This window comes from Pinus tabuliformis, chromosome 3_1 (genome assembly GCF_031772625.1).
Source record: "Pinus tabuliformis cultivar Carrire ecotype Pingquan chromosome 3_1, CPIR1, whole genome shotgun sequence".
Classification (NCBI taxonomy): domain Eukaryota; kingdom Viridiplantae; phylum Streptophyta; class Pinopsida; order Pinales; family Pinaceae; genus Pinus; species Pinus tabuliformis.
The window spans coordinates 263,923,441-263,941,166 of NC_142301.1; the positions used below are offsets into that span (position 1 = coordinate 263,923,441).

The window sequence follows — 17,726 nt, forward strand, 5'->3', positions numbered from 1 at the left end:
AGACGAATTGCAGCAGGTGGGTTTCACCCACATTGGGTTTCCACCGTATATCATGGTGTTCATGTGTGTTGCTTATGTGTGATGATCTGTTCTATTTTACTGCTCTTGTTTACTGTTCATATGGTTAATAATGTTCTGATGCACTCATTAAGGATCAACTAACTGAATCATAAGTTTACTGGATATATGCTTGTTGCACTACACACAGTTGCGTATACACGCGGTTTGCCTTAACTGAAGTAGCGTATATGAAGCTTAATATGGAAATGAAAAAGTTATATTGATTTGATAATACTGATTCACCCCCCCCCCTCTCAGTATTATTTCCAACAATCCTAGAGTTCTAGAACGAGTCTATGCAAAAGTGATTTGGGAATAATCCTAACTATTTGGTTAGGTTATTTTATTACAAATCGTTTGGTCTACTGGATTATATTTGTGTCCCAGAAATGGGTAGTTTGTGAGGGTATATTTCAAATGAGTTTTCCCCCTTGTGATGTAAAAAAATATGAAAATCATGATGTAAAGTGTCTTGAGGGTTGGAAAAATAATTTATCCCCTCATGGTTAACTAATTAAATTTTCTGACCAAAAATTAATTAAAATCCTAAGCCATAAATTTCTAGGTCCTAGGTAAATTTAAATTCTCCAAAGGAAAAATTCAGCGGTCCTTAAAAATTAAATTTTAAGAAGCCCAGGGACTAAGGTAAATTAATTATTTTGATAAATTTTAAACCTTTGATCCCTGGGATTAAGTCAAACTCAAAATTTTGGGGAAATTAACTCAAAAATTTAATTTTTGAGTTAATTAAAATGCATTTAATTGAAAAATTCGAATTTCCCAAATATATAAATATTTCGACAGATGAGATTAAAAGGAATTTTAATCTTCATCAATAGTCGAGATTGTTTTGACGAGAATCACTTGAACTAGCCGTTGGAGGATTTACCTTTAAATAGGAAGTCATTTGTCAGTCAATTCATCCGACCTTTGAGTCGTGTGCTTAGCAAGAAGCTCTTGTGTAATCTTTTTATGGATAATAAAGAAAGACTTTGGGGTTAAGTTTTGCTGGTGTTACTCTTCATGGGAATATTGTAAGATGTGTTGTTTTCATGCATAATTTTTTCTAAAGCCATTGATGATACCTTCTAAAGAGTGATTTGAGTACAGGCAACTTGCTCAATTCTTGGGGTTTGAATAATAATCTAAATGTTGAACGTAATAGAAGGTATCTTTATTTGTCTGAGTTTTATTATTATTTACTCGCTCTCTTTTTAATGGTTGGATCGAGTTTTGCAGGAAAATCTTGATTTTAGATCTTCGGGCGTTAGGGGAAGTTTTCGGTTGGACTAGCCAACTCTCGATCTATGTTTTCTGAAAAGCCCAGCCAAATTAGCTTCGGGCTTATCATAAGATTTTATGTGTGATACACGAAGGGTTTTGAGTTAAGCACCTCCCTTAAAATTTAAAAATTTAAAAATTTAATTTTTGTGTGGGAAATTGATAGATCTGGCTGTTGAGAGCCTTAGATTATCAGATATGGGAGCGGAGTTGGACTCATACTCCTCGGATCTGATAGATCTACCATTCTTGTGCATAGATCTGTAAAATTTTTTGGTTTTCTAACTTGAGTTTCTAGGGTTTTTTTTGTATATTTGAGTTCTGGGTAGTTTTTGTTTTCAGGTGCAGGTTGCAGATCTGAAAGAGAAGTTTGATTTGAAGCTAGATCTAGGTCCTGGAGGGTAAGATCTGGCTTCAAAATCACTTTTGCAAGGATATATTCCAACTTTTTTGCAGTCCAAAGGTGTTTAAATTTTTAATCTAGAAATTTTATAAGGGTTTCGCTGCCAAATCTAAAGCATAACAAATGTATTGATGTAATATTCAAAACTTTCTGGGAAATTCTCTTAATTTTTTGGCTACCATTTTTCCGTCTGTTGCCATATTGAGCCTCCATTCTGCTACATTTTTCCCCTTCGAAAATTTCAAAAAAAATCTTTTACTGTGCGTGTTTTGGGGTTTTCTGGAAAATTTCAGATTTATTTTTCCATCACTTTTTCGCCTTTCTCGCTGCCCCATCGACCTGCAAGTTAATTCTTTAACTGTTGCCTTTGAAATCTACCTTTGATGCTCTTCAAACCTGCAGCTATAACCCCCCATCCACAGCCACGTCAACCTTCACTACCCATTACCCTGTCTGTCCTCCTTTTCCTTGCTAAACCCTCACTCCCTATTTTCCTGCGATTTCTCTCTTCTCCTACAAACCTTGGCTCCCATCCTCCATCGAGCTCTCACCCTCGTTCCCACTCCATTTCCCTCACGTCCTTCATCCTTTCCGACTTGCAGCTCCTCCAAACCTCCATCCTTCACTGTTGTCGAGCTCCAACCTGCAAACGCACATAACAAACAAAAAACATTTCGATTTTTTTTATTACTTTTGTAGGTTTTAGTTAGGGTTAGCTTTCGACTTTTCTTTATTTTCATTTGTATTATTATGAGGTTTGATTTTTATTATTTCACTTTAGTTTGGTCAAATACATTTTAGTTTAAAATTCTTTTTTTTGTTTGTTTGTTTGTTTGGGTTGTTGTTTTTCGATTTTTTTTTATTTTTTGATTTGATTTTTGTTTTACTTTTTTTTTAACTTATGATTTTGATTTTTATTCTCATTTGAAAAACATAAAAATTCTTAAAAAATTAAAAAAAAATTAAAAAAAAAAAATTAGAAAAAAAAAACCCTTAAAATTTTAAAAAAACGTTAAAAAATATTAAAAAAATGTGTTGACTTTAGAATTGGTAATGAAATAAATCAAATGCAGTACTTAAGCTTTCGCATTAAATATTTTTAATGTGGCGTATGACCCATTAAAAATTTAATTTATTAACCCTTTGATTTAGTTTGATTTCTCATTTTCCACGTTAAAGTTATTGTCTAAGGAATAATTAAAATTATAATCTAAAGTTCCTTGGTGTCCTTGTTGTCAAGTGCAAAATCTTAATTTTTCGTGATTTCTCTATTGTTAAGGTGCGATAAATGTTTAAAAAATCATATTGACTGTTGGAGAAAGATAATTTTGTTAGATTATCCTGCATGCTAAAGTTTTGAGCACTTTTATTCGCCACTTTGCCACAACATTATAAATTGCTCTGGATAACTTGTTTTTATTTAGTCTACGGTTAATTCAAATTAAAGGCACTGGTCTATAATCAATTATATCTTATGGTTGTGTCTTATTTTAATCTATCTATCTCAATTGACCAAGATTTGTTCTAAGTTCATCAAGTTGTTCATTCTTAAAATCTCTTAGACCTTGTGTTCTACAAACTATCCTCATCCATTCACCTTAGGGACTACCCCCCTTGACTTGTCTAGGAGAGAGTCTAAACGGAGTGAGTAAGAATTAGAGTGACAGCCCTTACTCTGAGCATTGTCGCGGTGCCTAGACACTTTGTGCACAACACAATCCATAGGCTTGAGCATTGGGCAGCAAGGACCTTGAGGAAAAGCTTTGGAAAACTACTCACTCGTGTGTATGCAAGACCCCCTCACACTATCCAAAGACTGATTTCTAGGGAGGCCATAAGCACTTAGGAGAGAGTTGCAAACTCCTCTAGGCCGTAGGCCTTTTGAGCCTTGTGAATCTCTTTTGGAGAGTTATTTTCCATCTTCAAGTTTGTTGTTATATTTTTGGGGTGAGAGTCTAGCTATGTTAGAGTCTAATCTTTGGTAAAGATCTCTCTTGTATTGTGGGCTACCCTCTTAGAGGCATTTTTACCGGCTTTAAGCACTAATAAAAGACAAAAAAAATTGTTGGAGGGAGCTTGGGATTTTTCCCATGGCATCCCCCTTCCTCACTTAGAGGAGGGATTCTTGTGGGTGGTCTAATCTTGCTTCTAGTTTTTCTTAGCTTTCTAGTTTTTTTAATTTCATATAGTCCATGCTTAAAATCAACACATTTCACTCCACATGCAAAATTCTACTAATCTTGTATTTAAATTCCCACATGCATACGCTTCCAAATTGAAAACTTGAGAAAATCTTATCTTATGTGTAAACACTTCATACTTTGGCAAGTTTTAATTGTTTCATAATTTCTTCAAGAATATGTTTCACTATTTGGTCAATTTATGCTATATGTCATGAAAACTATTTAAGCACTATCATTTGTTTGAAACAATTGTAGCTTAAAGAAATCTATTTCATTGTACTTGCTTATTTTCCATTCAATGGTGCAAACACATATGAGTTTATTTAAATTCTAGCCTCTCAAGTTTTGCAAACTATTTCTCTTTGAAGCATTTGCATGAAGCATTAGTTTAATTTGGGGAATTAACACAATTTGCACTTCATCTTAGGCATTTTAGTATAGGAAGGCCCCAAACCTCACTAAAACTTACCTCCAACTTAAGTTCATTGAATAGATTTTTAGGGACCCTCCACCTCTATTGACTCCTCATTGTGAGATCCAAATATTTGGGCGAGGATGAGGTCTGAGGACTAGAGTTCAATTGTAACTCTGTCTCAGCACTAATCAAAAAAAATGAACCAAGAACATCATTCCATCACATTTGCTTTGGTTTAAATTCTCACATGCAAATTTTATTTCAAGAGGAACTTTGGATGTAAGCATTGTAATCTCTTTTAATTTTGCAACAAGTTTAATTTTCTTGTACTTGGAAATTGACTCATCTTCTTGTTTAATTGCATATTGTCATGGATGGTTGGTTTCACTTTCAAGTACTATTATTTTGGTTTGCAAACTTAATTGCATGTTGTCATCTTGGTCTAACATTTGAGTTCTTTTTATCCTTTTGAGCAAGATAGTTTCCATGCTTTGATTGGTAGACTTATTCATCTTGAAAGCATTTATAATATCTTGTGTTGACAATTTATTGTTTCACACTTAAGAGTTATTTTGGTTTTCCATTTGAAAGCATTTCACTTCATTTTAAGCAAGATACAATTTCATTTCTTAAAGAGCAAATACTTGGAAGGCACTGGTAGTTTATGTATTTCATGCTTATCTTATGATGGTTATTGCTCATATCAGCTTTTGCTTATAAAACTTAAAGAGATAATCTATTTAACTCTAACAATTCTCCTAGAAACTCACATCTTTTTTTAACTTAACTTTTCATTAGGGACCACCCCCCTTAGCTAACATAGGAGATAGCTCAAACGGAGAGAGTCGAGATTAGATTGACAGCCCCTTCTCTGAGTTCCCTGCCACCAACCATACCTTGTGGGGTTGAAGGCTTTTCTCACTAACTTGTAGGTAGGTGTAGGCGGCAAGGTGTTAAGTTTAGGTATGTTCTATGCTTAGAGCAATTTATTTCAATTTTCATAGTTAGCTCACATCAGCATTAAAGTAAATTGCAGATAGAACATAAACATAAATCGCAGGAGACAAGCCAAGACAAGAGGACACAAGATGTGGCACTAGCCAAGGACAAACCCCAATGTGGGGAAACTCTTGATCAATTCTTCTTATATGTTCTTCAATAGTTCAGCAAAGAGAGAGAGAGAGAGAGAGATAGTACATTTACAACAGAAGTCAACACTTTGACTTATCTAGATAAGAGCATAGATCATCTCTAAGAAGATGATACATGAGATCAGTTGAAGACATGCTACTTCAACTGATTCTCCAAGGTGACTCCTTCACCTATCATTGTGCTGCATGTTGCACCATGTTGCACCCATCATCACAATGTTGGACCTTATGACCATGTTGTACACATCATACTGCTGCACCTTATGTTGCATTGTTGTCCTAGTGTTTAGCACTGTTGTACCTTGTGCCACTGCTGCACCATGCTGTCACCCATGTGCTTGTTGCACCATTGCTGCTTCGTGTACTTGTTGCACCAAGTACCATACTGTTGTCCCATGCATCTTGGCAGCACTATGTCACCTTGTCGTCCCATGCATCTTGGCAGCATTATGTCTTGTTGTCCCATGCATCTTGGCAGCATTATGTCACCTTGTTGTCCCATGCATCTTGGCAACATTATGTCTCCTTGCTGTCCCATGCATATTGGCAGCATTATGTCTTGTTGTCCCATGCATCTTGGCAGCATTATGTCACCTTGTTGTCCCATGCATATTGGCAGCATTATGTCTTGTTGTCCCATGCATCTTGGCAGCATTATGTCTTGCTGTCCCATGCACCATACTATTATGTACAGCCACCAATTTGGCTCCCACAGACTGCCCAACAATCTGGTCCAAACTGATCCTCAACACCTACAAGAAATGTCATAGACAACATACCTTAGCTCATTGTTTTGAGGTTTGATTTGTTTGTTGCAACTTAGGTCTGGTTAGGGCATATCACAGTGTCTTTGCCAGCCTTCTTTTCTGCCCAGATTTGCTCCAAGGTGATGCGGCTGCCCTTCCTTGTGGGGATGAGACCCTTCACAATAATCCTGGGCGGTTCTAGCCTTTACAAGGTCCATGGCCTGCCCTCACAGCAAGCTTCCATAGATTTGCAGCAAACTGGTTAAGGGTTTGCCCGTCCTCTAAACAGTTGATGCGGCTGCCCTTCCTTGCAATAATTCGGTCACCTGAGATGGCCTAAGACAGCCCTTCAAACCTTCGCTGGAATGCTGCCTTAGCTGCGGCTAAAACAGAGAATGTTTAGGGTGGCTGAACAGCGTTTAGGGCAGCTTTGATCTGGACAGCGTATAGCCTTGTGTCCACCATAAGAGTTGCCCTCCATGTAAGCTACCACATCAGGACATAGAGCCTTCTCTTCATTGCCTGCATCTAGATCTAGGGCATGCCTTCTCTATGACAGCGTTGAGCTAGGGCATCCTCTCCTTAGGGCTGCGTAGATTCTTAGGATCTCTTCCTCCCACCAAAAACCCAAAGACAAGTGGAGAGGAAGAGAACACAAGAAGTGTTTGTGAGAAATGACTCTCAAGTCATCTCCTTTTATGCTAAAACATTGAGCACATGTGGGGTTTATTTGGTTGCTAGCCGACCTTGACGAATTGTCTTATAACACAAATAAATTCATAACTTCATGAATACTTATCGGAATCGGATGATCTTTAAATCAATCCTACACCTCTCGATGAGAGGGATCCGGGAAAAATATTAGCTGCCATAAATAAGATGACCCACATGGAGTTTGGCCCTAGTTTCCAATTTTAACATTCCCTCTCAACTAGGGAGAACTCCATCCGCTGATCCATATGTCTGACTGTACTATCTCTGCCATCAGTGCCCCGCACTACTCTGTTCTGCTGAGCTCTGCTCTGCCCTGCTCTGCTCTGCTCTGTTGAACCATGAAGAAGAAGAATTGATCGAGAATGTCTCATACCATTCTCTACTGACCCAAAGTCAGTTTTATTGATCCCAGATCAATATCACAAGAGAGTGTCTCAAACCACTCACACTGATCCTAGATCAGTTTCATTGATCCCAAATCAATGTAGGTCATCCTAGCATAGGGAGTGCGGTAGATACAATGATGCGTCCATCAATAGTACTACTATGGTCCCTAACCCCATTTCCCTGCTCATTGATCAGATGAGAGGTACTTCCCATGAGTCCCACACTGCATGGGTAGGACGCCTCAACAAGAGAACAAATCATCCTGTCAACAGGAGAACGAATCATCCTGTCCAACAGTCACCACATGAGAACTAATCATCCTGGCCCACAGGAGAACTAATCATAATGTCCCATAGTCGCCACAAGAGAACTAATCATCCTGGCCCACAGGAGAACTAACCATCCTGGCCCACACGAACCACAGGAGAACTAATCATCAAGGCGCACAGGAGAACTAATCATCCTGTCTCACAGCCATGGGGTGTCACAGGGGAAGGTTGAACCTTTCACCCTATACATAGCACACACCAGGGGAGGGTGAGTTGCCCTGTGGTCGCATGTCACTCCAAGAAGTACCCTGCGCCCCCTGGAGCTCCTAGAGCTCAATCATACATCATGCAGGACCCTTATAAGAAGGTCTCTCAATGACTCCAAGTCGTTCGGGAAAGTCACAAATTTGACCTTTCCCCGGGGCTTTGACAGAATGTCTGCGACCTGTACATTAGTCTCAATGCGATGGAGCCTCCTTGCTCATCGACATACCATATCCCAAATAAGGTAGTATCTGATATCTATATGCTGGAGCAATTATAGAATATGAGATTCCTCAACAATCGAATCCCCTCCTAGTTGACATAGAGGATTACGGTGGTATCCATCATGTGTACAAATAGCTCGCTGAAGAGCTTCCACAACCAGGTAGCTTCACACGAGATCATACTCGTAGCTATGTATTCGGTCTCAGTGGTGCTTATAGCAACCGACTTCTGCTTCCTGCTTATCCATGATATCGAAGCAAAATCCAAAGAGAACCAGCACTCAAAAGTGCTCTTGCAATCCTCCACATTGCCTGCCCAGTCAGCATTCGAATAATCATGCAGCATCACATTTCCGACAGTGTATCTCAATTCATGATAGATTGTGCCCCGAAGATAACTTAGAAGATTCTTGGCACCAATCCAGTGAGGCTCAACTATATATGAGCTCATCATGCTAACTGCAAAACATATGTCCGGACGGAAGTTCACCAAGAACATCAACGCAAATGAGTTTATGAAACTCAGAGGCATTTCCCAAATCTGGTTCGACATCACTACCATATAACTTCTAAAAGTTAAGATCCTCGAGGAAGTCACAGGCTTGCAGTTTATCATTCCACATTTGGAATCCAACTCCCTCTTACTTCTGCAAATGAGAGGGTTTGCACCTCTCAGAAATAGGTCATCCTCATAAAGTGCCAATATGAGAGGTCTATCATCCACAACCTTCGAGCTAAGTTACCAGGATTCGGATATGGATCCACCAGTTTTTTGAAAAGCCAGGATCCGGATACGGCAAGTACAAACAATATAAAATATTTTATAATTTTTAAAAATTAAATTTATATAAAAATAAAATAAAAACATATATTAGTTTTTAAATATATAGTTTTTATATATAGTACCTATAAAAATATATATTAGATATATTAGATAAATAGTATCAATTAATATATTATTTATAAATATTAATTAAATTTGTATAAAATAAAATAAAAAAAATATAATTTCTGTTTAAAATTTTAAATATTAAACTTCTATATAATATTTTTAAAATAATTATTAATTTCAGATGAAAAAAATAATTATTAATTTAATATATTAAAATTAATGTATCATAATACTGAAACATTAATTACTAGTTATTATATTTAAATTAAATAAACTTACTTTATGAAACTTTTAAAATAAACATATAATTTAATAATTATTATATTTAAATTAAATGAAGTTACTTTATAGAACTTACTTCATCAAACTTTTAAAATAAACATATAATTTAATTAGAATATCCCAACATCCGTATCTTATAATCTTGAAATAAAGTTTATACTATGGTCAACCGCAGGTTTATAATCTTGAAATTAATGAACTCCCTTGTTAATTATTCCCACAGCTGATTTTTCCAATATAGCGTTATTCATCCGCTGACATTTTCTTTCTGGAATTCTGCGCTGAGATATAATTTGAAAATATGTGCTGACGTCAAACCATATTACACACAGATTAATGAACTCCCGCACGGCTGATTTTTCCAATATCGGGTTATTCATCCACTGACATTTTCTTTCTAGATTCTGCGCTGAAATATAATTTGGAAATATGTGCTGACGTCAAACCATATTATACACAAACAAATGTTGGGCGGGGCGGATCTTCGTGGATCCGGATCCGAATCCGTCTCTGATCCGGGGATCCGCGGATCCAGCCGCTAGGCCTGACAGATCCGGTAACATAGCCTTCGGGTAATGGTTTGGATTGGTTTCACTCCTAGTGAATCTCAACTTCATCAAACAGCTAGCAATCCTCTCATATCTACAGTGGAATATAAATCACAAAAATCAACCAGACACTACAAAAAACAATTTACCCACAACAATTCTTCGTCATCTGTTAAAACTTAATCTAGAAAATCTGGGTTTTCGACCCACAGGGATACAAGGAAATGTACAATAATTGGAACTTGTACTCAACCCCCAAGGATGAATTCAGCCCAAGGAATTCGGCCACCCGAAAATAGAGCTTTAGAAGAAATCAGCCTGGAGAAATTCAGCCCAATCAATTACCTAGCAAATCAACCTACACCCCCCTGTGTTATCACTGCCCCTCAAGAAAACTACCTCCTATTCACTTATACTTCTCCTCCTCTATGTTCCATTCCACTGAGCCACTCGCACTAGAGAAAATCACTCTCTCTATGATGACTCCTCTCTTGATTTCTTGTGTGGCTTCACCTCTTCATTAGGATTCCTTTATAATCTTCATTAAGTCCAAAACCCTAACCCTAATCTCCCTTCTAGAATATCTTGGAGGTCAACAGTTGAGATTATTTCTAAGTCACTTAAATAATTAACTTATTTATCCTTAGAAAATGACTTTATAGTCCACAATAATTAATTGACTATAATCATTGTACTTTTCCTAAGTTAGACTTAGGAAAGAAGACATAAATCACTTACTCCACCAAGCAAGCACCTAAAGAGGCAATATATTATCTCCCACATGCTATGACACCAAGCCCATGCAAAAGACCTTCCGAAGCTACCACAAGCTTCAACATGCATGAAGTGGCATCTCAACCTATGTACAAGCCTCCCACCCCTTGGATTAACTTCCCACAACAATTGCATTCTACTCCCCTTGAGCCCAAATCCTCGTAATGGTTCCATGCATGGTCCCTTTCCCTTCTCAAAGCCATGGGATTGAATTAAACAATTTAAACAAATAGCCAATAGGTTTATAAAGTTGTCTTAATTTTTAAACAAGAAATCAGAAAATTCAATATAACAAAATGAGGGTTTGAAATTGCATGAACCCTCCAAATGGAAACAAGGTTTTGGCAAAATATCTCCTTCAATCTACTATGAAATCAGCAAACAGCAAATGCTTACTGAAACCCCTCCAAAATAAATACCTACCCAACTCCAAATCCAGTGACACAACCAATGAATGTTACATCTCCAAATGCTCATAATGATAAATGTGCAAGGTAAGATGGGTTGGGGATTGTGTTCATAAAGAGGGGATTAGGATTTTCAGGCATTAAGTTTTTATGTCTTGGATTTTTTTCTTCTCTTTTTCCTTTGGCTCACTAGACCCACACATAAGCAGTTGTTAGCTTTCAAGGTTTTAAACCAAACGTGTTTGTACCATGTCTGGAGGTGCCTCATGAGATTTGGGGTACATGTTGTATGATCAACCCCCTTGATGACTTGTGATGGATTTGGATATGGAGCGTGGCCGATGATGGACTTGCATATTGGAAATGGCTTACTCAATGGTTGCTTGACCTTAGTAGTGTACTTAAATAATAGTCTTCCCTAGGGTGTTGGAGATCTTCAAACAGCTTTAGTGACATTTGACATGATGGCCAAATGGAGATGCTTGCTTAGAGAACCCTTGCATTAGAGTGTTTTGCATTTTGGAGGTGTGCATTCAACTTTGACAACACATGTTAGCTTAGATGATTGTATAGAGTCTCAAAGTTGACTTGAGGATGCTTGGGATGCAACAGTGTTCATGCATGGGGAGTGGACCTATAGGAGTACATGGCTTAAGATGTTTGTTGGAACCTTTAGAGGTTTATAGGAAAAGCTTCGGACACACATTGTGAAGTACATGGCTTAGGAGCTTCATTAAAGTCTGTGGACACTTGTAAGAGCAGCATTGGACACACACTATGAAGTGCCCTTGCATTTGGAGCCTTGCTTGTGGACAACATCACGTTGGAGCTTGGCATGTGTCCCTTGGAGTACAACACTCCAATGTGTGAGCCTATATGTGTCATTGTAAATTGCTTGTAAGAGCATAGACCCACATATGTATTGTTGGCCTCCCTTACCTCTTGTATATATAGAGGAAGGACAAAGTCCTTTACTCATTCATCATTCTTGTTCATATTAGGTTAGAGATGTGACTCGAACAAGTGAACTTGCCTTTTTCTATCTTTTGAATCTTCTTTTGTACTTTATCTCGTCTTTGAGTCGCTAGGGTTACATGGACCTTCATCAAGCATCATGAATACTAGGGTTGAGGTTTTATCCCTTAAGGACTTGGAGGTAGGGTTTTGAAATGAAACCATAGGATGCACTTGCTAAAAACTTAAAAAGTAGAGGAAACGTTTTTCCTCAAAGGTCATGCTTGTGTGATGCATGCTTCTTGGAGCTCCTTGGTGTGAGCTAAAGCCTTCATTGTTTTCCCTAGCTAGGGTTTGGAGATCTTGAGGATTGCACTAGTTTTGGGATGAGGCTATGGTATGCACATTGCACATGAACTTCATCTTTATGCATATCAATGAAGTTTTCGGCTGTCAAATACTTGTGTAATTGCAGATTTGATTTTCAGCGATCTCTTCATGTTTTGGTAATTTTCAGTGTATATGTCTTGCTGATTTGACACAAGTTAAGGATGATTTGCAAAGTTATTTAGCATTTATATTAAAGAAGATAAGACACATTTGCTGCTGTATTTACAGTTGCCAAAACTGATATTTAGATATGTTATGTGCATCACAAGATTGCCCTAGAGGGTTGAAACTTATTAAAACAATTGGTATCTCACTTCTTGAATTGCCTATTGAATTGGGGTTATTAAGCACTGAAATATTGTCCGCTGTTGCTGCTACTTTATTTATATTTCATAACAACCCTACGGCTGAAAATTCACACAATTAAGAACCGGGAAACCTCTAATTTATACCTGAAATTTTTGTTTTGCATTAGTTATCATTTGTCCAGAAATTTCTACAGTGGCCCAACCAGTACCCTCAAGATTGGTAAGTCATGTCTAATTCATCCAAGTAACCAATTTTCATCTGAATTCGCGAAGAAAACCACCAATTCTGACCACTTTGGGCCAAAAACCAGTCAGACTGAGTCTCAACCTGACTCTGCCAATTCTGATAACACTGCTATCAACACAATGCATTTCCTACTAGAATAGTAAACTGTGACTCACACACATGCTGTAGCGCATTATTATCTTTGATAAGCAAAGTCAATAACTTTACTGATCGAATCAATCCTTAGTATTGGAACAAGATTAAAAATAACCCCTGAAAACAAAAAAAGCACAACAGTGGACAAAATTACAAGATATAAATAACCAATTCTCATAATTTATGATGAGAAAGGATTATTTTTTAAACCATGCAGCCGTCAGAGAACCTGCAGCAACTATAGAATTAAAATAGTAATTATTAACTATTGTGTTCAGCATTTGTAGCTATGCTGTGAACACACATTATGCACAAATTAGGAATCCTCACAAATGATGACAAGTGCTGAACAATTTTCTAATTGCATAATATGTTAGCAGCAAACCGTATAGAACAAGGAAAATTCTCTGTTCTGCAATAAACAAAGGTAACCAGAAAAAGATGATAAATAGAAGGATCTTATGGAAAAGACAGTTATTACCTTTCCTGAAATGATTTCATCATTATCTGGAAATGGACTGATCTTTGACACACTTTCCCTGAACTTAACTGCAATGTCAGAGACCATGTTTTTGATAAATGCTAAGATCTCCACACGGTTTTGGACCTGCACAAAAATCCACAAATAATAAAACACTAACATCTTTACCATATTATTTGGTAGATCACATTAAACATATCAACAGAGTAGTGAAAACCATTCTGATATGCAGTATGAAAAAAACAAATTCAGCCTATAGAATATAATGATTAATTCTCCAAACGAAGATATGGAAAAACAGAACAAAAAACAACAGAGAAAATTTTATTCGATAAGCTACAATAGTAAATAAGGCCAATACCTGGAATTCACTAAACTGTTGCGTGGACCACTGTAAGCACTGAAATTGATTAAAGTCGTACAGTTCATTACCAGGCCCAATCCAACTTAGCCCTGCTTCCTTCACCACCTCATCATATGCTTTCTGGGCAACCTTCAAGCTTGCAGTATGGACCTCAGCCAATTTTCTAGGTGGCATAGGTCTTCTCTGTCTCTCACTATTACTGACTGAATTCTCTGCATCTATCATTTTCTGGGCCTCATTCATGTAATCTCTAATAGCAGCAGAAAAAGCCTCATTGTATGCAATCTGGTATGCAGCCTTTCCACTGTTTAGTATGGATGAAATCTTTCCTTTATTAATGTCTGTAACTTGAATACATCTAACCAAAATTTGCTCATGCATCTGCTTACATGCTTCATGATATTGCTGACTGCCTTGATGGGGACCGACAAGGCCCTCATACCTGAACACATTAACAAATATCATTCAAAATTGTAATCATTGAGATTTACTGATGCATACAGAACAATCTGTTATACAAGAAGGAATTTAAATTTTGCACCCATTCAGCCTTTCATGGCAAGATGTGGCTTATTGATATTTATCAAGACTCTTATATGTGCCTATTAATGTTTATCAGGACTGTCGTACTTCTAATTTCTTCTCTTATTGATCCGATAACATCAAATTCCTTGTCATTAATATGCACTTTTTATATCTTTTGCATAAATTTTAGCTGATAATTGCAGGAATATCGAGAAAACAGTTGGTTATTTTTACTACTATATAAGATTAAGACAGAGAGGAATAAATACTATCAAACATTACGTAAACACAAGTCTGTCTTTATATCACTTATGAACTCTAAGACATGTAAATGTTGGTAGGTGTTGGACACCTAATCCGCTAACGGTTGGTGTGGAATGTAAACAGTAAGGGAGTCCAAGAGACCACTTGGTATATGGAAACCAAGGGTCATTAGAATGTATTATAAATGTATATCCCTTGTGAATAAAGAAAACTAATGATTTATCCTACTCTTGCTGTCCACATTCCATGTGTGTGTGTTTAACATGGTATCAGAGCGGGCGAATTCTGGCCTTGCTCCAATTTGAGCCACTTGTTTTGTGGCTTCTCTACATCTCAGTTGTGCCATGTTTGTCAGGCTGCAGACCTGCACCAGACCGTTTCAAAATTTGTGAGATTCTACACGCTGCACCACTCTGAGGAATCAGTCAATTCTGCCTTTCTCAAATTTGTCACTCCGGTCCTGCATTCATTCAACAATTGTTTCTCTGCCCTGCTGTTAGATATCTCTGCCTGTCACACTGTCTGTCAGTTTCCTGCCAAAAATAGTCATTGTCTTTGCAACCTGATAAAACTTTGGAATATTCTCTGCGTGATTCACGACTGTTCGTTCCTTCTCTCAGAGAAATAGAAAAATTGGCATTTTTAACTCCTTTCTGATGACTCTTTTCCCGGTACCAATGCTCTACCACCCTAATATTTACGCATTGCTCATACATCTCTGTGTACGTTGACCATGCACCACCTCTACATTTGAACAATGCATTAATTCTCTGTTGAATTCTCTATGTGTAACTCTTAAATATCTTCACTTGTGCATCTCTATGCGTTGAAGCTTTGATGGTCGTGGTATGCGCGTTGGAATTGCCTATGCATTGAATGGTGTGATCAAAACTTGTATATATGTATTGAAGGTGTGGTTGAACTCATGGGGAATATAAAAAGTTTTTAGACTGAAAATTTTGGGTTATATTAAATCCTGGGATGGTGAATGTATTGCATTGAACTAGTGTGATTCTTCCTTTGTTATGTGCAGCAAAATGCATTGAAGCTCCTTCTGATTTTGTCTACATCACAAATTGAATAAATAATGTAGCTGTGCAATAAGCTTGGCCTGCAGCAGAAGTTCCTTGGCGTTGTTCAATTAGTATGATGGTTATTATTGCAGCTCAGTGAGAGGAGGGCACAAGTTCAATTAACCATTGTCACAGAAGTGATAAGAGAAGAATCTCCTTCCACGCCGCCTCCAGATAGAAAGTTTGGGAACCGAAACAGGGCGAATCAACCAAGGGGTTGTGTTATTAGAGCTTGTGACTAGGCAGAATCCTGTTCATGTATCGCAAACTCTTGGTGATGAAAGCTTGGTTGAATGTTCCATTCAAAGCTATTGTGTGTGGTATATGACATACGTTGGAGTTGATTCATGATCATGAGGCATTGCAGTTATTGCTGGAGTTTGGCTCCAGTAAACTGAAGGCAGAAGATCAGTTAATAGAACTCCTCTATTTGCATTCCCAAAAATTGCAATCGCAAGATTGGAAGAAGCAGAGACCAAGTAGAACTGCCCTGCATGTAAACTGTAGTTTTTTTCGATACAACATTCGGTCAAATCTCTACAGAACTCTATATCGAGGTCCCTAGCAATGGCATTTGGTCTTAGCCGATCATTCACCACTTCTCTGCGAGCACATATGTTACAATTGGTGGTTGGTTCTTTGAACCATGAATAGCCAAATGAATCTCTGTCTATGTGCCCATGTCTTTGCGTCATTTCCACAAGTGATGGTAAATCTCGCTCACAACTTATTGTTTTGAGAATGCTTGAATGTGGTCAAGAGTCCAACAGAAGCTTGCTACTCATCCTCTAGTTAGAACTATTTAGCAGTGGGGACTCTTTTCATGTGTGCAAGCCAACATTTTTCTGCTTCAATTATTGTGAAATGGATCGACTTGATGATGCATTAGAGCTGTTAAAAACCTTAATTCATTCCACTGTTGATGGGATGGTAAACATCAATAGGGACACTCTTGCTGACATTAGACCCTGTTTGCAAAATGCACGAGATAAAATTGAATTTTTGCAGCTTGAGTCACAGCTACAGCGAGATGAACTACAACAACGTAGACATCATTCTGAACCTGTTTTTGTTCAGAACAATTCTCTTTTTCATTCTGAACCTATTTTTGTTCAGAACAATTCTCTTTTTCAGTTAGCTACCAAAAACTAATCAGATCAGCAAGGTTGAGGTTGAGGTTGACCCCCATCATGTGCCCATTCCAGCAACAGATTTGCATGTCGATGTAAATGTTTGGTCTGCACTTCCCAAGTCCATCATCAGACATTGGGAAGAGCTTGTCAATAAAAAAACAAAACAGGTCTTGGATATGATAAGGAGGCATCCCTTCATATTCAAGATTACTCAAAGCCCATCAAAATTTTAGAGTGCGCGATTTCTTCATGGTAGTTCACCTTCACCTGTTCCAGACTCTGCTCCTCCACATTCGCAGCCAAAAGTTGTCAAATGCCAACATTGCGACCGAGTTGGCCATGTGAAAGATCATTGTTTTGATCTTCATCCGTGTAAGCATTGTGGTCAGCTCAGGGTTGCGAGGGAGCTCCCCCACCCCCCGATCCGTGACATTCTCCTCAATCTTCATTTTCATCCTTTTACTTAAATTTTAAACATTACCATGAAATGACTTAGGATGTTTGAGAGTGGTTCTGACCTCATTGGATTTAATATGGAGAAAGTAGAATTTTAGATTTCATTCAAAATCCAGCTGACTTATCAGTTTTTCAGGATTTCAGGATTGGGGGGATTGCAATGTTTCCATCGGATTTTGTCATGTATTATGGTATGGAACTCGTATTTAATCAAGAGCACCAATCCCTCTATGTACCTTGATATTAGTGACATTGGTTGTCGAACTCCTCTATCATGACCCTCCTAAAAATGTACGCTTCACTTAAACAAAATCTTGACTTGACATCCTATGCTTTTTCTATCTTATGTTAATGCTTAGAGGGTGATATTAATCACAAAGATCCCTATACAAATCC

General features: G+C 37.6%; 1 protein-coding gene across 2 annotated transcripts in view; it reads right to left on the reverse strand.

Moving 5' to 3' along the window:
- Positions 1 to 17,726, reverse strand: part of LOC149186807 (uncharacterized) — a 361,700-nt gene that overhangs the window by 213,129 nt on the left and 130,845 nt on the right. For both annotated transcript variants that reach the window (XR_016255718.1, XM_089411140.1), the window contains exons 8-9: positions 13,877 to 14,321; positions 13,516 to 13,641 (exon numbers count right to left, since the gene is read on the reverse strand). Coding sequence is in view for 1 of the 2 variants with exons in the window: in XM_089411140.1 (XP_089267266.1) it covers positions 13,516 to 13,641; positions 13,877 to 14,321 (571 nt within the window). In the remaining variant the exon portion in view is untranslated. The remainder of the gene's footprint in view (positions 1 to 13,515; positions 13,642 to 13,876; positions 14,322 to 17,726) is intronic.